The sequence below is a fragment of the Stomoxys calcitrans genome, chromosome 3, assembly GCF_963082655.1.
Source record: "Stomoxys calcitrans chromosome 3, idStoCalc2.1, whole genome shotgun sequence".
Classification (NCBI taxonomy): Eukaryota; Metazoa; Arthropoda; class Insecta; order Diptera; family Muscidae; genus Stomoxys; species Stomoxys calcitrans.
The window spans coordinates 37,592,219-37,618,120 of record NC_081554.1 but is presented as its reverse complement, the minus strand read 5'-3'; the positions used below and the strand labels follow the sequence as shown (position 1 = coordinate 37,618,120).

Below are 25,902 nucleotides of genomic sequence, written 5' to 3'. Positions count from 1 at the left end.
AGTCGGGTCGAACCTTGGGTATACACCACCATGGATTCCGCTAAAAATGTGCTCTTATTAACTGAGTCTGTATTTAATTATTTTCGTCTCAAGAAGTCATACCGGGATATCGGTACTTAGGTCTATAACACCATATTGACCGATTCGGATAAAACTTAGCACTTATGATGTATGTCATAAGATAGGTTTTTAGGCCAAAATTCAGCCAAATAAGGAAAAAAATAGGCTTCTAAACGCTAAAGAAGTCAAATCCAGGGATCGGTTTGTATAGGGGCTACATCTGTTTAAGGACTGATTCGGACCATACTTGGCATGGATATTGGAAGTCATAATTCAAGTCTTTGTTCCAAATTTCAGCCAAATCGGATGGAAATTGAGGCTTCTAAACGCTAAAGAAGTCAAATCCGGAGATCGGTTTATACGGGGGCTATATCTGTTTATAGACCGATTCAGATTATACTTGGCACAGTTGTTGAAAGTCATAACAAAACACTACACGCTAAAGTTTTGCCAAATCGAACAAAAATTGCGGTTTTCAGGGGCTCACGAAATCAGATCGGGAGATTGGTTTATATGGGAGCCATATCTAAATATATATCTATATCTATATCTAAATATGTACCGATATGCCCCATTTGCAATCCCTAACGCGTTCGACCGCTTTCGTGACTTCCACAGACTGTCGGATGGACAGATATGGCTAAATCGACCTAGAATGTCAAGAAGATCAGGAATATATATACTTCATGGCGTCGCAGATCAATATATCGAGGAGTTAAAAATGGAATGACTAGATTAGTATACTCCCATTCTATGGTGGCGGGTATAATAATGCAGAAATTTGAGAACCACAACTTTAAGTTAGTCGACAACTTTATCTGCTTGGAACACTATTCTTATCATACCCTCAACCGAAACGAATGACACCAGTTTTGAAAGCACTCTACATATACCCTTACATTTTAAACATATTTGTATTTTGCTTTCTATTCTAAATAGAAGCAAGATCAAAGCCTGTTGGTTTCAGCTTGACGATTTCTTTGTCAAAGATAAAGCCAAGAATAATACTGGCAAACATATGCTTCTTTGGATTGAGAAAGCAGTTTAGAATCAAGGCAACCTCTCGACAGACGAATATCACGCTATACTACCTGCGTTGTTATATGGTTACGAAGCATAGGTACTTGTGAAAGCAGACGAGGCAGTGCTTGAAGTGTTTTAGAGAAAGGTTCTTCGTAAAATGTATGGATCAGTTTGCATTGACGGAGAGTATGAAACACAAACTGAATAAGCTGTATGACGACGTTAGCATAGTTATACGTATCAAAATACGAGTACAACGGTTGCGTTGGCTAAGTCATGTGAATGAAGTGGCTTCAGCGAACAATCTTTTGAAGGCGATCACTGTAGTACACGCAAACCTGGAAGACCAAAAGTTCGATAGAAAGAGCAAGTGGTGAAAGACATCTCGAAACTTGGTGTCAGAAATTTTAGAAGGAGCGCAGAAGATCAAGGCTCTTGGAACGCTATTCTGAGTTCGGCTAATGGGACAAATGTTTTGTCAGAGCACATTCAAGTAAAAGCTTATGTTTACATTCAAACTACGTAGTATATGGTTTTAGAACCACGATTTCTTGGACAAACAAAAATAACACTTACATCACTCTTTTGCTTTGGTCCATAATCGAGGTTTTTCAATTTGTCAACTACACGCCTTTTCAGTGTTTTATAAAAGCCATTCTCATTCAAGGTCAAGGTATAAATACGCGGTTTTGCTGCATCTGCCACTTTATATTTTTCGATCATTTTAGCTGGGACAGAAGAAAAGTGATGGACTTCAAAGACTTCAGTTATATCCGTACCTTTGGTTTCTTGCAACCAGAAGGAACCTCCAGGGTGTTTATGAATGAAATCGGTAAAGTCGTAAATACCATCATTAATACGCCATAAGCCCTCAGCTTCGTCATCCTCACACTTGCCCGCCAACCAACTGCAATAAAGCAAATCCAACTGATACACGAAAAAATAATTGTTTTATATGATCATTACAATACCCTTGAGATGTAATCAATTTTGAATTGCGATAGGTAGGAAATTTGGTGGCAATGCCAGACTTTTTCCACTCTTCAACGACCATTTAAAAAAATTCACCAACGTTTGTCTTGAAAATTTCCGACTTTTTTAAACTAGACTGGACGCTTTGAATTCTTAATTGCTACTAAACCCGCATTCAATAGAAGAATGAAATAGAAATTCTCATTATTGAAATCCACTTAGGTCAATATGCTTATCAGTAAAATTTTTAATGTATATATTTAAATACATTTACAAGTCTTCATCACGGAGATAGTGTTTGATATGAGATGGTCTATGCCAGCTTACAGTTAGTCGAAGACATGATCGAAATCTTCTTAAAAACGCAGCATTATGGTAATACATGCAAACATTGAACATTAGGTTGGTATTGCCAAAAACACGAAATATAGAATTCTTATTAACTGGTGAGTGACATTGTTTTCTGTAGACAGAAACTAAAAGAGGATAATAAGATCAAACTGTAAATTTTATGATTTCATCGGATAAGATTTGCGCTCTATATCTTAGAAGTGGGTAAATTTTTTTAGGCTGTCAAAAATAAAATTATTGTAATTTTCGTCAAAGAAATCTTGGTACAACAATCAAAATAAAGCTTCCCATTTTAAACAGCAAGCAAGGAAATCGGGTTTTATTGTACCAAAAGAAATGGTTGTCGTCAAAAACTGGAAGCTCGATTTTTAATTTAGAACCATAGTTTTTTCTACAATGTAGTCCTTGTTATTCCCTCCACCATAGGATGGGGGTATACTAATTTCGTCATTCTGTTTGTAACTCCTCGAAGTATTCGTCTACGACCCCATAAAGTATATATATTCTTAATCGTCATGGCATTTAAAGTCGATCTAGCCCTGTCCGTCCGTTTGTCCGTCCGTCCGTCTGTCTGTCGAAAGCACGCTAACTTTCGAAGGAGTAAAGCTAGCCGCTTGAAATTTTGCACAAATACTTCTTATTAGTGTAGGTCGGGTGGGATTGTAAATGGACTATTTCGGTCCATGTTTTGATATAGTCGCCATATAAACCGGTCTTGGATCTTGACTTCTTGAGCCACTGGAGGGCACAATTCTTATCCGATTTGGCTGAAATTTAGCATAAGGTGTTTTATTGTATTTTGACTTCCTATAACTGTGCTGAGTATGGTTGAAATCGGTCCATAACCTGATGTAGCTGTCATATAAACCTATCTGGGGTCATGACTTCGTGAGCCTCCAGAGGGCGTAATTATTATCCGAATTGGCCGAATCGGACCATAACTTTGTATAGCTCCAATATTATAGCAATTCTTTTCTTTTATTCACTGTTTGCCTAAAAAGAGATATCGGGAAAAGAACTCGACATATGCGATCTATGGTGGAGGATATATATTGGGTTGCCCAAAAAGTAATTGCGGATTTTTTAAAAGAAAGTAAATGCATTTTTAATAAAACTTAGAATTTAGAATTTAATCAAATATACTTTTTTACACTTTTTTTCTAAAGCAAGCTAAAAGTAACAGCTGATAACTGACAGAAGAAAGAATGCAATTACAGAGTCACAAGCTGCGAAAAAATTTGTCAACGCCGACTACAGGGTGGCTGATGAATATTGCTACAATGATGAATATTGCTACATTTTTTTTTCGGTGTATGGAATACATTTTTCTTTTATTCATGTTAAATTAAATTATTAAATTAATTATTAAATTATTATTAGTTAAATTAATTAATTAATTAATTAAATTAATTATTAAATTATTATTATTAAATAGAAAAAAAGTTATTACATTTTTTTTTGGTAGCGGCTTTCATCAGCCACCCTGTATATGAAAAATCCGCAATTACTTTTTGGGCAACCCAATAAGATTCAGCCCGGCCGAACTTACCAGGCTTTTACTTGTTTTTATTTAAGAGCCATATTACATATTAGAGAAAGGTTATTTTAAAGAGCCCTAAGTTTTATATTTCGTTAAATATACTTTTGTGGACATAGAATAGAAAGACTTTGTTCACAATTTTTGACAGGAAACACAATACACCTACTCCCAAGATGCCCATTCTCCAGTAAACGATTGAGGTCATCCAGATAAACCTCCACCGTAACTAAATGAACTACCAATTATTATACCCACCACCATAGGATGGGGGTATACTAATCTAGTCATTCCGGTTGTAGCACCTCGAAATATATATTCGTGGTTGTTTCCACATTCTTAGTCGATCTAACCATGTCCATCCGTCCCTCCGTCTGTCGAAATCACGATAGCGGTCGAACGCGTAGAGCTACCCGATTAAAATTTTCCACAGATACTTACTCTTGATGTAGGTCATTGAGGACTGCAAATGGGCCATACCGGTTCAGATTTGGATATAGTTCCCATATAAACCGATCTCCCGATTTGACTTCTTGAGCCCCTGGTAGACGCAATTTTTGCCAAATTTGGCTAAAATTTTGCAAATAGTGGTGTGTTCTAACTTCCAAGAACGGTTCAAATCGGTATATAACCTGATATAGCTCCCATATAAACCGATCTCCCGATTTGATTTCTTGAACCCTTATAAACCGCAATTTTTGTCCAATTTGGCTAAAGTTTTGCACATAGCGTTCTGTTCCGACTCCCGATCTACCGATTTGACTTCTTGAGCCCCTGGTAGACGCAATTTTTGCCAAATTTGGCTAAAATTTTGCAGATAGTGTTGTGTTCTAACTTCCAAGAACTGTGCCAAGTACGGTCCAAATCGGTCTATAACCTCATATAGCTCCCACATAAACCTATCTCCCTATTTGATTTCTTGAACCCTTATAAGCCGCAATTTTTGTCCAATTTGGCTAAAGTTTTGCACATAGGGTTCTGTTCTGACTCCCGATCTACCGATTTGACTTCTTGAGCCCTTGGTAGACGCAATTTTTGCCAAATTCGGCTAAAATGTTGCAGATAGTGTTGTGTTCTAACTTCCAAGAACTGTGCCAAGAGCGGTTCAATTCGGTATATAAACTGATATAGCTCCCATATAAACCGATCTCCCGATTTGATTTCTTGAACCCTTATAAACCGCAATTTTTGTCCAATTTGGCTAAAGTTTTGCACATAGCGTTCTGTTCCGACTCCCAATCTACCGATTTGACTTCTTGAGCCCCGGGAAGCCACAATTTTTGTTTAATTTGGCTAAAATTTTGCAGATAATGTTCTGTTATGACTTCCAATAACCGTGCCAAGTATGGTCCAAATCGGTCTATAACCTCATATAGCTCCCATATAAACCGATCTCCCGATTTGATTTCTTGAACCCTTATAAGCCGCAATTTTTGTCCGATTTGGCTAAAGTTTTGCACATAGCGTTCTGCTCCGACTCCCGATCTACCGATTTGACTTTGATTGTTCAATGCTAACACTGGTACTCGGCCGATTGTTCCAGCATAGAAAACATTGAAGACAATGTCAACATAGGATTACGACTGATTACTATCGAAGATAGTTGTCCTCGTCGAGAAAGGTTATCAGCTCAGAAAAACCCTGGATGACCGGGGAGATTCGCAATGTTGGGAAAGAGATCCGCAGACTTTACAACAGAGCACGTCGTTAAAAAAGCGGGAGTTTACTGGGGTGTGTACTTCACACGGCTCAAGGAATACAATAAGATTACCAGAGGTCGGTAGCGTTAATGACACCGCCAAGATGTGAAAGTTTCTCTCAAAAAGCCACGCCCAACGGAAACATTAATAGAGAGCAGACACAACGGAGGACATATTGAGGCTTTTGATGAAAACGCATTTTCCCCAGGATACGACGGAACTCTCGAGGACTCCGAAATCTTAGAATAATGTGGTAAATCGAAAGCTTATCATTACGGAATTTATGGTAAATGAAGCCTTGATGAAATATTTCCGACGTTACTACAAAAGGTAACCGACTATCTGGCGCCCCAACTGGCCACTATTTTCACAGCGTACCTACAACTTGCATATACTCCGAAAGCCTGGCAGAAGTCAAGGGTGGTATTTATACCCAAGCCCGGCAAGGCAAGTTATGATACACCAAAGGCCTAAAGCCGAAGACCTATAAGCCTTACGTCCTTTCTATTCAAAACCATGGAACGTATTATGGATACCATGGTAAAGAGAGGACAACCAGCGAACTGCTCAAATACAAACACCATGCCCATGTCAGGGGAAGGTCGGTGGAGACTGTCCTGCACGAGGTTATGCATAAAATAGAAGAATCCTTCGATGCCAAGACGTACACACTGGCGGTTCGCATTGACATCGAGGGGGCTTTTAACAATGTGCGGACCGGACCTGTTCCCTAGCATATGGAAAAACCATATGCTAGGGAACAGGTTGATAAATTGTGGGTCTCATTACATAAATATAAGGGAGAAAGTGAAGCAAGGCTCGCAATAGGGGGACCATAAATGACCTATTACGGCGAAGGGATTTTAACCCGTCTGCTATGCAGATGATGTTACAATACTTCTATGAAATAAGGATTTGAACCAGCTATGCAGAAGTACCGAGGGGTCTTGCAGATGACATACGACTGTGGTGGGCCCAGAGGTCTCAATGTTAACTCAGAGAAGACTGAAATCTGCTTGTTCACGAGAAAGACAAGGGTGGGCTAATTTGACGCACAACATTTCCTCAATGCAACGATTTCGATATCTGACAAGGTCAAAAGTGATCTTGGAAAGGAAACGTAATTGGAAGTGTCACAATCAGGAGCATTTTGATGTTAGGCACCATGTAGACGGACCGTAATCTCAAAATGGGACCTGAATCCGAGGATATTGCACTGGCAATATAGAGCGTGATTAGACCAATACTTACTTACGCCTCAGTAGTTTGGTGGGCTGCGGTAGAGGAGAAGGATGATGCAATAAGTTCAAAGAACATGTTGTTTTGTCATAGGCTGAGTGTTGAAGACCATGACCACTAGGGACCTGCAGACTTTTCTAGATATGCGACCCATTGACATACAGATTAAATGGGAGACTGCCACTGCGGTTATGAGACTTAAGGCGATGGGAGGATGGATAGAGAATAGGAGCAGGCCACGTCATAGTGGCATAATCGAGACGACGATAGGAAACCCGCATTGATAAGAAGACGTTTCCGGTCGAATACCTGAGATGACACTTGAGGTCGAGTGCGAAACACTGCTACCAGAGACACAGTATTGGATTGACGGAATTTTAATATTGCTATCAGGGAGATCATGCTATACATATTGATGAAAGCTAAAGGACAGAGTGAGCCTGGGGGCTACATTGAGAACACAGGGACTGAGATCTGTTTTCGACTGTCTGACCATAATATGGTCCTGCAGACAGAGATCCGGGCGATAACGGAATGATGCGTGATGTGGTGCGCTGTTCACGCGAGGTAGTCGAATGTGAACATCCTTACGGACAATAGACTAGGCATTAGGGCAATTACAACCAGGGCGGTAAGGTCACGAACAGTCTTGGAGTGTAAGAAGGAGATTAACGCCTTCTCTGAGGATGGCGCAATCCACATCGTTTGGGGACGGCTCATAGCGGAGAAAGGGCGAATAAAAGAGTAGACGATTTAACAATGAAAGCAAGAGGACTACCGTTAATAAACTTGGTTAACCCAAAGCCTTTCGGGTCGACGCATTCCGAGTAAAGGGCGTGGTCAACGAACACACATGTAACATTGTGGAACAGCGAAACGGTCGGTAGGACGGAGAAAATCTTATGGGGAGATGAAAAGCCGGAAGTCGAGGCTATTGCTGAAAGGAAGTAAGAAGGGGATCAGTATAGCTATCGGTATCATAACGGGACACATAGGACTACGAGCTCACTTGGGCAAAATAGATGCGGCAAGTGATAGAATGTTTAGGGCATGTGGGGAAAATGTTTAGACGTTAGAGCATTTCCTATCTCATTAGCTGACTTTCGCGGCCAACAGCCACCGGTACTTAGGTGGTGATACAATAACAGACATGAACCAATTAAGGGACATGTTATGGAAAACAATTAAGAATTTTGTAAGTAGAGCGGAATTCATAACTTAGATTTTTTTTCGAGATTACTTTTTAGTATTTAGAGAGCACACCAAACCGATTAGTGGCTCAGGTGTGACCATAATAGCATGGGGCGGATTAATATCGGCTCCCTCTTTTCAACCTAACCTTACCTTTTTCATCATTTTAAAATTCTTTATTTACACTGGCAAATCTATTTCGTCACCCCTAAAAGCATTACCCTCCGGTCAACATTTTTCAATTCTCATAATAGTTGGTAAAGTCAATTTCCGGAATAGTCTTCTGTGCGAGTAGATATCGGTTTATGTGGTAGCTATATCAGGTTATGAACCGATGGACCTTACTTATCATAGTCGTTGGAAGTCATAACAAAACACCTCGTACAAAAATTCAGCCAAATCGGATAAGAATTGAACCCTCTAGAGGCTCAAGAAGTCAAGGTCCGACATCGGTGTATAAGGCAGCTTTTTTAACAAAACATGGAACGATATAACACATTTATAAACGACCTGCTCTAATAGGAACTATTTGTGCATAATTTCAAGCGCCTAGGTTTACTCTTTCGAAAGTTAGCGGGCTTTCGACAGACGGGCATGGATATGGCTGAATCGACTTAGACGATTAAGACATTGTGACATGCATACATATATACTTTGTTGGGTCTCAGATCAATATTTCGATGTGTTAAAAACAGAATGACGAAACTAGTATACCACCATCCTATGGTGGAGAGTATAAATATGTAATTGTATGCTTCTGCGTTGCATAAAATAACGGATTTCAATACTCACAAGCTCCACCTAGCAGTCAAGCTGGGCAATGTGGGTCTTTTAGTGTTGCCATATCAACGCGAAACTGTATTATCTTTCACATCCTAAAAGTATGCTACATTTTCTACAATCCAACTAGAAACAGTAGGAGGCTTCGATCGTTAAAAGGACTATAATATAGTTTTTTATATTTCAGAAATTTATATATAAAAATGTTCTATATAGATTAAGAGCATATACAGTTCCTGTTCCTTAATGGAATGTTCACGGACATATATGCATTTGCATAAAGAGCATATCAAACTGAAGTATTTTAAATTTTACCCCCAAAAACTTATATTTAAAGTTGGTCCTTCATAAAATGTCATTAAAATGTTCCTTCAAATGCCTTAAAAGAATACTTAATCGAATTTTTGTCTTTAGAGCATTCCTTCCCTTATAAATTTGTCTTTAAAATAAATTTATACAAAATTAAACAATTTGCCTTTTCACAAAATTGCATACATTTTTATACCCTCCACCATAGGATGGGGGTATACTAATTTCGTCATTCTGTTTGTAACTACTCAAAATATTCGTCTAAGATCCCATAAAGTATATATATTCTTGATCTTCATGACATTTTAAGTGGATCTAGCTATGTCCGTCCGTCTGTCCGAAGAAAGCACGATAGCTTTCGAAGGAGTAAAGCTAGCCGCTTAAAATTTTGCACAAATATTTCTTATTAGTGTAGATCGGTTGGGATTGTAAATGGGCTATATCGGTCCATGTTTTGCTATAGCTGCCATATAAACCGATCTTGGATCTAGACTCTTGAGCCACTAGAAGGCGCAATTCTTATCCGATTTGGCTGAAATTTTGCGTGAGGTGTTTTGTTACGACTTTCAACAACCTTGCTAAGCATGGTGGAAATCGGTCTATAACCTTATATAGTTACCATATAAACCGATTTGAGGTCTTGATTTCTTGAGCCACTAGAGGGCGCAATTATTATCCGATTCAGCTGAAATTTTGCAAGAGGTGTTTTGTTATAACTTTCAACAGCTGTGCTAAGTATAGTTCAAATCAGTCCATAACCTGGTATACCTGCCATATAAACCGATCTGCGGTCTTGACTTCTTAAGCCAATAGAGTACGCATTTATTATCCCATTTAGCTAAAATTTTGCATGAGAGGTTTTGTTGTGACTTCAAACTAAGTTGATCTGGGATCTTGACTTCTTGAGCCTCTAATGGGCGCAATCACTATCAAATTTGGCTGAAATTTTGTACAACGGCTTCTCCCATGACCTTTAACATGTATATGATCTGAATCGGTTTATTGCCTAATACAGCTCCCATATAAACCGATCTCTTCTTCAGCCCCTAAAGGGCGCAATTCTTACTAATAGATTTGGCAATGACTTCTATTATGGTCTCCAATATGCAATTCAATTATGGTCCGAAAGGAACAATAACTTGATATGGTTCCAATAAGATAGCAATTCTTTTCTTTTATCCTTTGTTTGCCTAAAAAAAGAGCTCCACAAATGCGATCCATGGTGGAGGAAAAGAGCTCCACAAATGCGATCCATGGTAGAGGAAAAGAGCTCCACAAATGCGATCCATGGTGGAGGGTATATAAGATTCGGCTCGGCCGAACTTAGCACGTTTTTACTGGTTTTCATTTATAAGCTACCCTACCAACTAATAATCTACACGGCAATCGCTTTCTTTTGATACCCATATTGCTTAGATTAAGAAGTTCAAAAGTTTCAAGGTCCCATAGGTCCTCCTGCCCGGGTCCAATTTTTGACATTTATTTTGCACATTTGTAATCTACTCTTAGTACCTTTCGTTTGATATACATATTGTCTAGCCTGGAGCACTTCTCATTAAGGGGGCTTTTGTCCGAAGAAAAGACTTCAGATTCGTGTTCCTGGGGTCAACCCACATAGCAAATTTCATCGAAATCGCAAGTGCGCCCTGTAAGTGCAGTTTTGGCTTTTTCTGCTTTTATCAATTGTGCAGCGATTGTTCGCCATCAAATAGCTTCATTTATAAAACACGCCCAATATTATCACTAATCAGGTTCGCAGCCACTTTTGCCATTCTCATACTTTTTCTAGGTACGAATTAAGAAAGCACTATTAGAAAACCAGTTTGAGAAATACCTACATTTTTCTAAAACGCCAAATCTTTGCAAAACTAATACAGTACCAGAACGTTGTGCTCGAATTGGAACAAAACAAAACAATCATTCTGATTCTCTCTCATGTGGTTTTCAAGTGGCTGCTATTAATTGTGGTCAATGTCCACTTAAGTGTCAAACCAAAACGCAAATGGGCCGTATAATAGGCCTTTTCATGGCGTTGCATTGATTTAACGAAATGATTAGTACAGGCGCTGTAGATTTATATACCCTCCACCATAGGATGGGGGTATACTAAATTCGTCATTCTGTTTGCAACTCCTCGAAATATTCTTCTAAGACCCCATAAGGTACATATATTCTTGATCTACACGACATTTTAAGTCGATCGAACCATGTCCGTCAGTCTGTCTGTCGAAAGAACGCTAACTTTCGAAGGAGTAAAGCTAGCCACTTGAAATTTTGCACAAATACATCTTATTAGTGTAGGTCGGTTGGGATTGTAAATGGGCCATATCGGTCCATGTTTTAATATATATAAACCGATCTTGACTTCTTGAGCCTCTAGAGGGCGCAATTCTTTTCCGATTTGGCTGAAATTTGGTATGACGTGTTTCGGTATGACTTCCAACAATTGTGCTAAGTATGATGGAAATCGGTCCATAACGTGATATAGCCGTCATATAAACCGATCTGGGATCTTGACATCTTGAGCCTCTAGAGGGCGCAAGTATTATCCGATTTCTTTGAAATTTTGTACAACGGTTTCTCCTATGACCTTCAACATACGTGTCAAATATGGTCTGAATCGGTCTGCAGCCTGAAACAGCATCGGTCTATAGACTGAAACAGCACAACAGAGATGCCGGGAAAAGAACTCGGCCGGCTGAACTTAGCACGCTTTTACTTGTTTTATCTTGAGATAACACTTTACCACGAAATGACATTTGTGTGGTACTGAACAAATTTGTATCCTAAATTCGATTGTAACATTTCGCTTCAACATATCAAACGTTAGCCATAATCGTAGTATTATTGAAAGTAATTAACTTTGTTTATTTAGCAGCTTCGTCTACGGTAAAAGAACCTTCCTTTTGTTGCAAAACCAAAAACTCTTTAATTGCAAAAGTACCAGGTCAATAATTATTCTCTTTTTGCTCTCCAAATAGAGGGAAAGGGAGAGTATTTGAACCTATAGACCAGTGGTTAGCAGAAATACTCACTTTATTGTAAATTACTTTGTACGTTCACAAGAAAATTATGCCAAACATATCCATAGGCATGCAAATAATTGCAATTGTGTGCTCGTCACTAGTATAGACACATTCTCACACTCAACATTTTTCCCTTTTTGTTTTGAATGAGCAAAGAGCAGTCAGCATATTGAGCAGCGGATAGACGAGTGCGAATGGTAAACTCGGAATGTGTAATTTTTGACGTAGCTTAAAGTTACTAACAAATTGAGTTTAAATTATGTTACAACATTAAATTGAACTTTTGTCGTTAAACTAAGTTATAAATAAAAACTATTGGGTTGCCCAAAAAGTAATTGCGGATTTTTTATATAGTCGGCGTTGACAATTTTTTTCACAGCTTGTGACTCTGTAATTGCATTCTTTCTTCTGTCAGTTATCCGCTGTTACTTTTAGCTTGCTTTAGAAAAAAAGTGTAAAAAACTATATTTGATTAAAGTTCATTCAAAGTTTCATTAAAAATGCATTTACTTTCTTTTAAAAAATCCGCAATTACTTTTTGGGCAACCCAATAGTTGAAACCCCGAATAACATGCTCTATATATCAGGAATGAGAGGCATTGTCAGGGCAAAACAACTTTATATATGTCACAAATTCTTACTAGAATTTATCGCAAAAACATGTACTTTTATGGTAAACAAAGTCCAAAATTTTTTACAAAAGAAGTTTACTTGGCGAAAATTTCCTTTATATCAAACGAATTATTTTTTTGCGTGTAGGTACCCAAGATTTGGTCACGATGAACTCAGCGCTTTTTTTATTTGTAAACGACCAACATTGAGTGTTATAGTGGAATCATCGCCTTCATTAGCATGACCAATTTAAAGGCCCCAATGCATGAGGCCTCAAATGTTTTGACATTGAATATTTGGTCAGTGGGTCTTTTCTGATATTCATTAATTAATCTGTAGCTTAATACATAAACAATAAGACAGCTGCGCAGCGATCGACATTGGCGTCGTCGTAGCCGTATCGATGGGTGGATGATATGGCATTTAAAGATAAAGCCGGTCGCTTTTAAATAACGGAATATGCAATAAAACACTACAGACATAATGTATACAAATACACACATGCCCGAAAAAAATATAGGTTCACCCAAAAATACAATGAAAAAAACGAAAATGCAAGAAATTGTTTACTATTATTTTGTATTTATAAGCATGTTAGTTATTTACATAAACTAAACCTTAAATTAATTAGTATTTTACCTAAAAAAGCGTGCACAGCTCGGCCTGGCCAAATCTCGTATACCCTCCACCATAGATCGGATTTGCCAAATTCTTTGCCCGATATCTCGTTATAGGGAAACAGGTGATATTGGATAAGAATTGCTATGCTTTTGAAGCCATACCAAGTAATAAACCAATTGGGACCACAATTGGTTTGGTAATTGGAGACCAAAGTGGAAATCATTGTGCAAAATTTCAACAAAATCTGATAAGAATTGCGTCTTCTATAGGCTCAAGAAGTATAATAGGGAGATCGGTTTATATGGGAGCTATAAGAGGTTATGAACCGATATAGACCAAACTAGGTACAGTTGTTATAACAAAACACTTCATGCAAACTTTCAGCCAAATCGGATAACAATTGCGCCCTCTAGCGGCTCAAGAGATACGTTCATAAAGGAACTATATTAGGTAATGAATCGGTGTGGACCATACTTGACACGGTTGTTGGAAGTCATGCGGGTTGCCTTTTATCCTTGTGCTGCAATCTGCCAACCGACAGCTCTATCGTAAAGCTTGACATTTTTGAGGTTCTATGTTCTCAGAACGTTTTGACATACGAGCGCTATTTGTGTTGTTTACAGTAACTTACAGTAATTCACCTCGCCCAAAAAATTAAATTAAATCGTAAACATTTTCGTTCGATTAGTTTTTACAACTTTCGACGTGAATTAACTCAACAACAATACATCGAAGAACTTATTTAAATTCTTGGCGATGAAGCTCCATCACGGACTAGTGTTTATCGATAGCATGGTGAATTTAACCGAGCTCGTAGTTCACTCCAAGACGAATTTCGTGAGGGTCTTTAAAATCAGTTGTTGTTCCAAAAACCATTGATGCTGTGCGCCAACTGATATTGCAAGATCGTCACGTGACCTATCGTGAGATTGGTCATTAGAGGGAACAGCATACATTCAATATTGCATGAACATATGACCGTCAAAAAAATTTGTTCGCGTTGGATCCCACATGATTTGTCAATCACTCAAAAAAAGGCTCGTGTCGATTGGTCGAAAAAATGCTCCAAACATACGATTGCGGTAAAATCGCGCATGCATATGTGTATAGATCTGAATGGGGAGTATTTTGAAAAACAATAAAGTGATTTCCGATGATTAAAAGGCAACCCTACCTAAAAAAAAAACTTCATGCAAAATTTCAACCAAATCGGATAATAATTGCTCCCTCTAGAAGTCAAGATCCGAGATAGGATTATATGCAAGCTATATAACGGATATATATCGATCTGAACCATACTTGACACACTTATTGAAAGTCATAACAAAACACCTCATGCTAAATTTCAGCCCAATCGGATAAAAATTGAGCCGTCAAGTGGCTCGAGAAGTCAAGATCCGAGATTGGTTTATATGGCAGCTATATCAAAACATGGACCGATATGGCCCATTTGCAATGCCCAACGACCTACACTAATAAGAAATATTTGTGCAAAGTCTCAAGCGCCTAGCTTTATTCCTTCGAAAGTTTATGTGCTTTCGACAGACAGACGGACGGGCGAACATGGCTAGATCGACTTGAAATGTCATGACGATCAAGAATATATGTACTGTATGGGGTCTTGTTGTTGTTGTTTTCGCACATTTATCCCATAAATGTATGTATGTGCTTTATAAATTCTTGTTGCGTTTTCTTGTACCCGGCAGCCATTTATGTGTTGCTCCAATGATTTTTGTCATTTGATGTACCAGCGTTTTTGTATCGAAACTTTACGTACGAGCTGCTCAATGTACTGTCTACTCTTTGCTCAGTCGCAACAAAATAGGAAAAAATGTTGCGTGTGAGAACGTGTGCATGACGAGCACACAATTGCAATTATTTGGAAGCCTATGGGTCAGCTTGGGATTATTTCCTTGTGTACGTACAAAGTAATGAGCAATAGAGTGAATATTTTTGCCAACCACTAGTCTACACGCTCAAATACTCACCCTTTCTTTCTAGTGGGAGAGACACAAAAGAATAATTATTGGTCTAGTACACGAATAATCGTTTGCGGTTATCGAAACACTTTTGCAATTAAAGAGTTTTTGTTTTACAGCAAAAGGAAAGTCTTTTTACCGTACAGTAAGCTGCTAAAAGGTTTACGATAAACAAAGTTAGTTACGTTCCAAAAAAACTACATTTATGGCTATCGTTTGATATGTTGAAACAAAACGTTACATGGTTACAATAAAAGCAAAACTTCGTGATAAAAGTATTTTGTTTGTCGTAAAAATTTTCCAAACGTTTTATTTTTTTGAGTGCAGGACTTTTCTTGTATTATAATCTAAACCCAAATTTAAAAATTGTCTAAAGGGAGATTCTTAAATATCTCCCTATTTTCTTTGCAATCGCCTGATTGGAGAGCCTTTTGACCTTTAAAAACTTATATTTTTACTTTATCTTCCACTAATAAAGGGTTTCCATAAACAATTTCAGTATTTAAGCGTTTATAAGAAAAAAAAAAGTGGTAAGAATTTATATTTTCCCAACTATCACATCTAATGATCATCAACAAATCAGAAACAATGTGTTCCTTTTAGTCTATGTTCATTAAAATTGCAGATCCAATCTCTAAAATTAACTTAACCTATATTTATTTAACACCCATTCTCCATAAATTCGAAATATTTTACTTACTTTTATTGAGAAACGTAAACATGTAAGATTAAGACTTTGTTAGAAACTAAACACCTAAAAATAATAAAAACAATAAATTTAATTTCATGAATTCATTTTCCTTTATGTTTTCGCATGAACCTATATTTTTTTCGCCCACTGTACATAAATGCATGAACCTATGTTTATTAGATTGGTTAAGTGCGTGTATAATGTCAAAATCACATCAAACCGCATTAGCTGAGTTGTGTCGAACTTTTTACACCCACTACAGAGTTTGTTCCAAATGCTTTTTGAACTTCGGCCCAGTCAAAACTAAAATTTACTTAGGGAATAGGACAACTCTGTACCTTTATTAAATAATCGGTAAAGCCTTCACATTTTAAAATATAAGTAAGTATAGATTTTAATTCAAAAATTGGATTTGTCGAAGAGTTTAAATTGAGATGCAAAATGAGATTCAGCCATCAGTGGAAATTTTAACTAAAAGTTTGTGTCACTTCAAGATAAGATAAATTATTTGAATTATTGTTGCCTTGTCTTAAAATCATTCGCAAAATCGCTCTATCAAGAAAAAATAGTAATTTAGGAGTTTTTTATAGATACTCGTATGTCCATCTTCATTTATTTTTATACCCTCCACCATAGGATGGGGGTATACTAATTTCGTCATTCTGTTTGTAACACTTCGAAATATGCGTCCGAGACCCCATAAAGAGTATTATTCTGTCTGTCGAAAGCAAGCTAACTTTCGAAGGAGTTAAGCTAGCCGCTTGAAATTTTGCACAAATACTTTTTATTAGTGTAGGTCGGTTGCGATTGTAAATGGGCCAAATCGGTCCATGTTTTGATATAGCTGCCATATAAACTGATCTTGGGTCTTGACTTCTTAAGCCTCTAAAGGGCGCAATTCTCGTCCGATATGACTGAAATTGCACGTGGTGTTTTGGTATCACTTCCAACAACTACGCTTAATATGGTTCAAATCGGTCCATGTTTTGATATAGCTGCCATATAAACCGATCTTGGGTCTTGACTTCTTAAGCTTCTAGAGGGCGCAATTTTCGTCCAATTTGACTGAAATTTTGCATCTGATGTTTTGATATCACTTCCTGTGCTAAGTATGGTTTACATCGGTTCATAACCTGATGTAGCTGTCATATAAACCTCTATTCTTATCCTATTAGACTGAAATTTAGCAAGACGTATTTTTTTTACTTCCATTAACTGTGCGAAGTATGGTCCAAATCGGTACATAACCTGGTATAGCTGCCATATAAACCGATCTCGGAACTTGAATTCTTGTGCCGCATGAGGTGTTGTGTTATGACTTCCAACAACTGTGCTAAGTATTGCCCAAATCGGTACATAACCTGATATAGCTGGCATATAAACCGATCTGGGATCTTGACTTCTAGAGCCACTAGAAATTTTGAACAACGGCTTCTCCCATGATATTCAACATACGAGTCCAATATGGTCTGAATCGATCTATAGCCTGATACAGCTCCCATATAAACCAATGTCCCGATGTTGCTTCTAGAGCCCCTACAAGGCGCAATATTACACAATGACTTCCACAATGTTCAGCATTCAACTAATTTATGGTCCGATTCGGAATATAACTCGATATAGCTCCAATAGCATAACAGTTCTTATTCATTATTCTTTGTTTGCCTCAAAAGAGATACTGCGCTTAGAACTCGACAAATGCGATCCATGGTGGAGGGTATATAAGATTCGGCACGGCCGAACTTAGCACGCTCTTACTTGTTAAAACTTTAATAACTTCAACGCACAAAACTTGATTAGTAATTAAATATTTTTAAGGTAACAACTGTAGGGTATTTTTACGACAAGCTAATAACGAACTTTAGTTTTATTCATTCATACTCCTAAAATAATCACATGCCCCTTAAACTCGGAAATGTGCATACATACATTCATAAATACTTATCTTCGAGAGTATTGTCAACGGCGCTGTCAGCGGTTTTTTAATCGCTGCTGTCTGCAGCAAACACTTCTTACGCTCGGGTTAAGCTAAAAACAGTGCCCGAAGTGTAAACAAACAAGAAACACAGCTGAGCGGACTATTGCAAAAGCCACAGCTAACGATCATATATGTCGTGTTTTTTTTAAATGACCTCAAATTATTGAGTACAGGCAACTGTTTGCATGTTTTGCTTTATCGGGATTTAACAAACTCAAAGGTCAATATTTAAAGTTATACATTTATTTCAAACTAAAATGACAACAAATGGAGCTGCAAGAGTGGAAAATGATGATTGGAAAAAGTCAACAATATCTCGAAAATTTCCAACATATCGCCGTAAGCCAATTGTCACCAATCGGAGGTAAAAATTAGTATACTTAAAATTTCAAGTTTTAAACACATTTTATTTTAATCAGCTGGCTAAAGGGAAAACAACTCGACGATGAGGCCGAAGGTCTCTGGCGTATATATGACAATTTATATGATTTGACGGATTTTGTGGCTAAACATCCTGGTGGCTCATTTTGGTTAGAGCGGACCAAAGGTACCGACATCACCGAACCCTTTGAGACACACCACATTAAAGGTGTACCTCAATCAATATTAGATAAATATTTTGTGCGCAAAGCTGCAAAACCACGTAATTACACTTTAACATTGAAGGAGAATGGATTTTATCGTACTCTGAAGAAACGTGTAGCGGAGCAATTGAAACATTTGGATTATTCGCCGAAGAGAAGAAGCTTTGTGAGTACCAAAAACAAGTAACAGCGCCGCGTTATATTCGGCTGGTCGAATCTAATTTGTACAATTTATATTTTTAAACTCAAACTAAATGTATTTAAAAAGAAGTCACAACTAAAGGTCCATGTGGATTTTGATACCCACCCATCATAGAATGTGGGGTAACTAGTCATTCCGTTTGTACCACTTCAAAACATTGATCTATGACATTATATTTTTGACATACTATGGCGATCTGCTAGCTCACTTATGCAAAATTAGTGCGGCAAGTGTAGGCCATGTGGGGAAAATGAGGAGACGCTGGAGCATTTCTTATGTCATTGCTCGGCTTTCGTGGCCAACAGACGCCGGTACTTAGTTAGGGACACAATACCAGACATGAATCAACTTAGGGGCGTGGTACGGAAAACGATTAAGGATTTTGTAAGCAGCACGGAATTCCTAAGTAAGATTTTCTTTTTCGAGGTTACATTTTAGTATTTGGAGCGCGCAACAAGTTAATTACCGGCTTAGGTGCATGCCCATAGTGGCGTGGGATTAATATCCGCACCCTCTTTTCAATCTAACCTAAGGCGATCTACCAGTCCGCCCGTTTATTTGTCGAAATCAATAGGTGTTGAACAATTAAAGATATCCACAGATACTCCTTATTGTTGTACAAAGGCCGTTGTGGTTTCGAAATGGAACATATCTGTCCATATTTGTACAACAGGTGAAATCGTCAGACCTTTTTATGTGGGACTTATGTACGATTATGGACCACTGCGAACCTTACTTAGATGGGTTAATGGAAATCAAAACAGAAGTTATCGGACGAAATTGTATATAAATCGGGTACAAATTGCGTCCTTCCCTTATTCAAATGTCAAAAACGGCAGTTCTCTTGAATGGGTGTGCGGATTAAAGCAAATTTTGGGTGCAACCAAATTTGTGTTTGTTTGTTCCCTATGGACTCAAAAACGGCAAAAACGATTACCTTAAAATTTTGACTGATTTGTGTAGGTTGGTCTGCAAAGAAACATAGGATATATACATCCCAAAAACACCACCCCAAATCAAAAGTAGACCGATCGTGACAAAATGGGTATCAAGTGAAAGGCACTGACGAGTAGAATACGAATTTGATGTTAAAATTGGGTCCAAGTACCCAGGAAATCTCCCTTACCCCAAAACTCATCCAAGCAGAGAAATTGAACCTTCATATCAATATGGGGCTTAAATGAAAACTATTCGGGAGTATATTACGAATTTGGCATTCAATGTTCATGTCAATATGGAACTCAAATGAGAGGTATTCGGGAGTATGGAAAAAAATTAAAATGATTGTAAACCACCCAAATGGACATTTTAGCCGAACATGGCTATATGGGACTTAAATGAAAGCGATTTGGTAGTAGATTAGGAAAATTATATTAATATTAGTGTTAAAGTATCTAGGTGGCGCTTAACCTCCTCAAAACACCACAGATGGGTTATTTGACTCATCATAACAATATGAGACTCATATAAAAGGTATTTAAGAGTAGAAAAGGAATCCAATTGCGGGACCAATTGTTTGTGGGTAAGCTCCAAAGCACTCCTTAACTGATCTTATTTCAATTTTTAGGGCACAGTGGCGGCGTAGTGCCTGCCCCAAAAAGCCCTCCAATGTACATATTTATGGACTATGGCAATTTTGGGCTTAAATGAAAGTTATTTGGGAGTAGAACATGAATTTGACATCCATATATATGTGAAATGTCTATGGTACCATCCTACCTCCAAAGAGCACGCCCCGTCAGATGGATATATAGAACAATCACGACAATATAGGGCTCAAATGAAACAGGACTTATTTTCCGACTATGGTAATATGAGGCTCATATAAAAAGTATTTGAGAGTATAGCACGGAGCTTATATTTACTTCAAGGGCCAAATGTATAGGTGGTCACCTCACTCCCAAAATACACCCCAAACTGCAAATATTTACCCACTGCAATATAGGAATCCAAAGAATGGTATAAGAGAGTAGAGCAAAATTTTGCCCATGAAAATTTCATTAAAGAACAGGGCAAACTTCCCACTTTTCAATGAGTGCTGCCCGCTTCAAGTCCCCACAGTACGACATCTCTATGTGGCTAAGTTTTTACAATACATGACATCCTTGCATTTACCATATAGAACCAACACTTAAAATGTTCCCAATGTTCTCGTCAGGATTTGATCCCACCGTCTTTACATCATTGGCGGACTTCATTACCTCTGCGATTCAATGGCACTAATTCGATATCCTCATACGGTGTGAATGTGGATCTACCAAAACAGGACTTAAGAAGGCGCTGCTGAGCGGGCCCGGTTTGGTAGTTTGATATAAAAATGTAGAGCTAATTGACTGGGGCAAGCACTCCACCCCCAAAAACCCGCAAACTGAGATCTAATAAATTAAAGTTTGGAATCAAGTCAAGCCGGCCACTCAAATAGAACCAACAAACGGACATGTGGGTCGATCCGGACAATATAGGACTCAAATGAAAAATCTTTAGGTGAATAGGGTGTATTCGATATCACTCCAATCTTGGATCTTGACTTCTTGAGCCACTAGAGGGTACAATATAATATAATTAATTTTCAACAACTGTGCTAAGTATGGCCCCCCAAATCGGCCCACAAACTGATATAACTGCCATATAAACCGATCATGAGTCTTGACTTCTTGAGCCACTGGGGCGTAATTCTTATCTGATTTGGCTAAAATTTTGCACAAGGTGCTTTGTTATGACTTCCAGCAACTTTGCCAAGCATGGTTGAAATCGGTTCATAACCCTATATAGTTGTCACATAAACCGAGCTGGGGTCTTGATTTCTTGAGCCCCTAGAGGGCGCAATTCCTATCCGATTTGGCTGAAATTTTGCACGACGTGTTCCGTTCAAATCGTTCCATAACCTGATATAGCTGCCATAGAAACCCATCTTAAATCCTGACTTCTTGAGCCACTAGAGAGCACAATTCTTATCCGATTTGGCTAAAATTTAGAATGACGTGTTTTAAATATAATGACTTTCAATAACTGTGCCAATTATGGCTCAATTCAGTTCATAACCTGATGTAGCTGCCATATAAACCGATCTGGGATCTTGAATTCTTGAGCCTCTAGAAGTCGCAATTATTATCCGATTTGGCTGAAATAATGTACAACAGCTTCTCCCATGATCTTCAACATACGTGCCAAATATGGTCTGAAGCGGTTTTTAGCCTGATACAGCTCCCATTTAAAACGATCTCCTTATTTTACTTCTTGATCCCCTAAAGAGCGCAATTCTTATTCGAATTGGCTGAAATTTTACCCAATGACTTTTACTACTTTTCCAAAAATTAATTCGTTTATGGTCCAAATAGGACTATAACATGATATATCTCCAATAGCATAACAATTCTTTTCTTTTATCCTTTGTTTGCCTAAAAAGGGATATCGAGAAAAGAACTCGACAAATGAGAGGTGAAGGGAATGTAAGATTCGGTCCGGCCGAACTTAGCACGCTTTTACTTGTTAAATATCGTATTTTCATTAAAAAAAATCGTATTTGTAAGTTGTTTCTCTGGCCTCTTTCATCTATCAACGGTTAATTGTTTCTAAAAAATAGTAAAAAATATTTAAAACTTTTTTTAGCATTTAACTAATATTATTTACATTAGCAAATTACAAAATTAACATTTAGCAACTTTTTGCGTATTTACCTGTTTCGTTTGAAATTAAAACCAAGACTAAAAAATTTCTCAAACTGCAGAGGATAGAAATGAAACATGGCCTGTTCTGCGCACGAGTAACGGTTTAAGCAGAAAAAAACTCCCAGAGCAACGTTGTTTTCTTTATACAATGGTGTACAAAAAGAACAGCATCAAAAAGACGAACTGTCCGCAACATACAGACTTTATTCTGTGACTGGTGATATGACCAGTACTTTGTGTTAATAGGGGTGAATTTACTCCAAACATACTGGAGGGTAAGATCCATAACACACACAAACAACGAAAAATAGGGTCTACTGATTTTGACAGACAGTGCACTCAATTCTTTGTTGCTGGGCAACTTCTCCTACCTTTTTAAATTTATCTTGGGTCCTAGCTTACTTTACTGTTGTAAACTATTTGCTAGCTGCGATTCTCGAAGCAGTCGGAAGATAGGTATGTTCTACAATAGTGTTGTACGCTATAATTAGGGGCTTCAACGTCTGTACTCGAAGTCTTAGTCTTAGATAAATTTCGATGGAATCACAAGCGGAATGAAGAATTCAGTCAACCCCTACTTCCCCACCCTCCCTCTTTAATAGAGGGTATAAAAAACATTAACATTAAACATAACATTAAAAAACCTAAGATACTCACATAATACTCTTTTAGCTCTATCACATGGGCCTTCTTTGTGCTACAGCGTTATTTACGCTAATGACGGCCAGACATAACAATATAATTTTTGAATTATCTGCCGCTCTATCTCTGGCTTGGTTGAGCATTGCTGCCCATAATTACTTCCATCAGCGTGACAATTGGCAAATGTACACCTTCAACTTGACACTAATGAATTTTAACGATTGGCGCATATCTCATGCTATCTCCCATCATATCTATACGAATTCATTACATGACTTGGAAATGTCAATGTTTGAACCATTCCTATGCTGGGTGCCCAACAAGTATATTGCTTCGAAAGCTAGACGTTACATATCGCTACTAGTACAGCCGCTGATCTATGCGGGCATTTTTCCATTACACCTGATTCAAAGGTAATGTAGATTAAGATATACTCATGCTATAAATGTTGACTTGTTTTCCTCTACAGAACCTTACGCTCACTATTTGCCAAGAATGAGTTGTATTGGCACGATGCAATTGGATTGACTTTACCACTTGCAATGATGGCCGTTTCACCCACTACTCCCGTAGATGCTCTGATCAAATGGGCTCGTATTATAGGAACTTCAAGTTTCATTTTCGGTCTTATTGGTTTAAATGCTTCTCACCATACACCGGATATATGCCATGATGGTGATGCCTTGCGAGAAGATCGCGATTGGGGACTCTATCAATTGGACACCATTATCGACCGTGGCGACATCAAAAAGTCTCATTTCATGAACCTAACACACTTTGGAGATCATGCCCTGCACCATTTATTCCCCACTCTGGACCATGGAATATTGCCACAATTGCAATCGATATTTTTGGAAACCCTTAACGAGTTCCGCGGAGAACTTAGAGAGATAACCTTTTGGGACCATATCATTGGGCAAAGTAAACAATTGTTAAGGACCCAAGTGAATAACATACCACCAGACCAAAGAAATACCAAAAATTATGATAAATAGGAACCTCGTAGAACATTAAGTGTAAATTTTGGTTCTAGTCGTTAAGGTCAGTTTGTACTACTAAGTTATTTTTTGTGTTTTTTTTACTTCGTCATGGTGATTAAATTGAAATAAAAGCTTTTTGCAGCACAACTAACGATACAATCTTCAAGATAATTGTTTCATATGTGAGCAAGCGTTATCAATGAAGTGGGTACGGTGCAATTGATTGGTGTGCGGTTTATTCACTCACATATAAAAAGACAGTGGCGTCCCTGTAGGAAAAGTCAATATTAAATCTATACTGACTTGCTTTTGACTTTGTCACCAGAACTTCTGACAAATTCTACGCAAGCCCATGCTTTTTGCCATAGACATTTTATATGAGCTTGTCATTCAGAAGTCAATAGGAAACATATAGAGATATTGCGGGATATATGGGCCGTTGTCAATAGTATGTCAGTAGGGACATTATATAGACATTTTTAATAATTTAGTCCGTAATTTTCGAACTATTCACTCAATATGAAAACTAGCTGAATAAAGCATTAAAATTAGTTTAAACTTATATTTACTTTACTTTATAAAAAGGAAATCTTTGGATATCTGCCATATGATCCGTCATAAATTGCTGTGTACAAATACGTGATGTCGCTGGCGTTCAGCATTATTACTAAGAATTGTCTTTTTCTGCTGTGTCTATTAAGTCAAACAAGAAGTTTAAATTGGCTTCTAGAATTTTTAATACAATCAAGTTATATACTTACACTAGCTGGACCGGGCCCGCTTCGCTGCGCCTTCTTTTATTTTATATGGAACAAAATTTTCCTTGGAATATTTATTTTTGACAATTAAAGAGCTTTTATATGCCATGAAAATAGTATATTGCTTGACAAACAGTTTAACAATATAAGTGCCTTTATCTGAATCCCATATTTATTGGTCTACAAATATAAGTTTGGATGTAAGGTGTATTCCATTCTTAGAATACTTCATTTCAGCCCGATATTTCATGATGTCTGATTTTGTGGTATTTTCGGGGGTGAGGTGGTCCCCCAGACACTTGGCCCTGAAAAAATATCAGCATCGTGCTCTTCTCTCAAATACTATTTTTTTAAACCCCATATTCCAATTGGTCTTGAGGGGAGTTTACAGGATGAGCCGTCCCCCAAAAACATGGCCCCAAGATTGGTTATCAAATTCGTTTTCCGATCTCAAATACCTTTCATTTGAGCCACATATTGGCATGGTTGAAAAATTTTTACCCTTTGGGGGGTGTTTTGGGGAAGGGGTGGTGCCTAAAATACATGGTCCTACATTTGGATATCAAATTCGTATTCTACTCCCAAATACATTTATTTGAGCCCTATAATGCGACGGTCAGAAAAATTTGTCTTTTTTGGGGTATGTTCTCGGGGATGGGCGGCGGATTGGAGGGTCCGCTCCCCCTTCAGATATCAAAAAATGTAGTACCCTATTTACACCACGGGATCATTATGCACCATCAGTGAAAATTTCAAGAAAATCGGTTCAGTCGTTTCTGAGTCTATAAGGAACACACAAACAAACAAACACAAATTGATTTTTTTATATAAGAAGATATGGGTCAACTTATATCACTAATAAGAAAACGATTAAAGAATAAAATAAAATAAATTATAATTTGTCACCTGTCAATAAAAACAAAGTAGGCAAGATTGTAGACAATTTGATGACAATATCACATATATAGTTGACAAAAGTGATGACTTGGGGCCAGCCTT

The 25,902-nt window shown here is 37.8% G+C and overlaps 2 protein-coding genes across 3 annotated transcripts in view; one reads left to right on the top strand and one right to left on the bottom strand.

The window, feature by feature from the left end:
* LOC106082297 (cytochrome b5-related protein) overlaps positions 1–25,902 on the bottom strand; it is a 49,701-nt gene that overhangs the window by 5,125 nt on the left and 18,674 nt on the right. The window contains exons 2-3 of one of the 2 annotated variants that reach the window (XM_013244730.2): positions 2,050–2,218; positions 1,863–1,990 (exon numbers count right to left, since the gene is read on the bottom strand). In XM_013244730.2, the coding sequence (XP_013100184.1) occupies positions 1,863–1,990; positions 2,050–2,137 (216 nt within the window). In that variant the 5' untranslated portion in view covers positions 2,138–2,218. Of the gene's footprint in view, positions 1–1,659; positions 1,991–2,049; positions 2,219–25,902 lie in introns of both variants that reach the window. The other variant, XM_013244729.2, reaches the window with a different exon arrangement.
* Positions 18,114–24,296, top strand: LOC106082296 (cytochrome b5-related protein). Its single transcript, XM_013244728.2, has 4 exons — positions 18,114–18,433; positions 18,489–18,819; positions 23,196–23,578; positions 23,635–24,296. The coding sequence occupies exons 1-4, from the start codon at positions 18,327–18,329 to the stop codon at positions 24,158–24,160; spliced, it is 1,347 nt and encodes a 448-aa protein (XP_013100182.2). The 5' UTR covers positions 18,114–18,326; the 3' UTR covers positions 24,161–24,296.

Bases quoted from the DNA above. Each gene is read 5' to 3' on its own strand.
- LOC106082296 (XM_013244728.2), top strand. From the start codon at position 18,327: ATGACAACAAATGGAGCTGCAAGAGTGGAAAATGATGATTGGAAAAAG. The intron at 18,820-23,195 runs GTGAGTACCAAA...ATACTCTTTTAG, and splicing joins CGCCGAAGAGAAGAAGCTTT to CTCTATCACATGGGCCTTCT. The intron at 23,579-23,634 runs GTAATGTAGATT...TTTCCTCTACAG, and splicing joins CCATTACACCTGATTCAAAG to AACCTTACGCTCACTATTTG.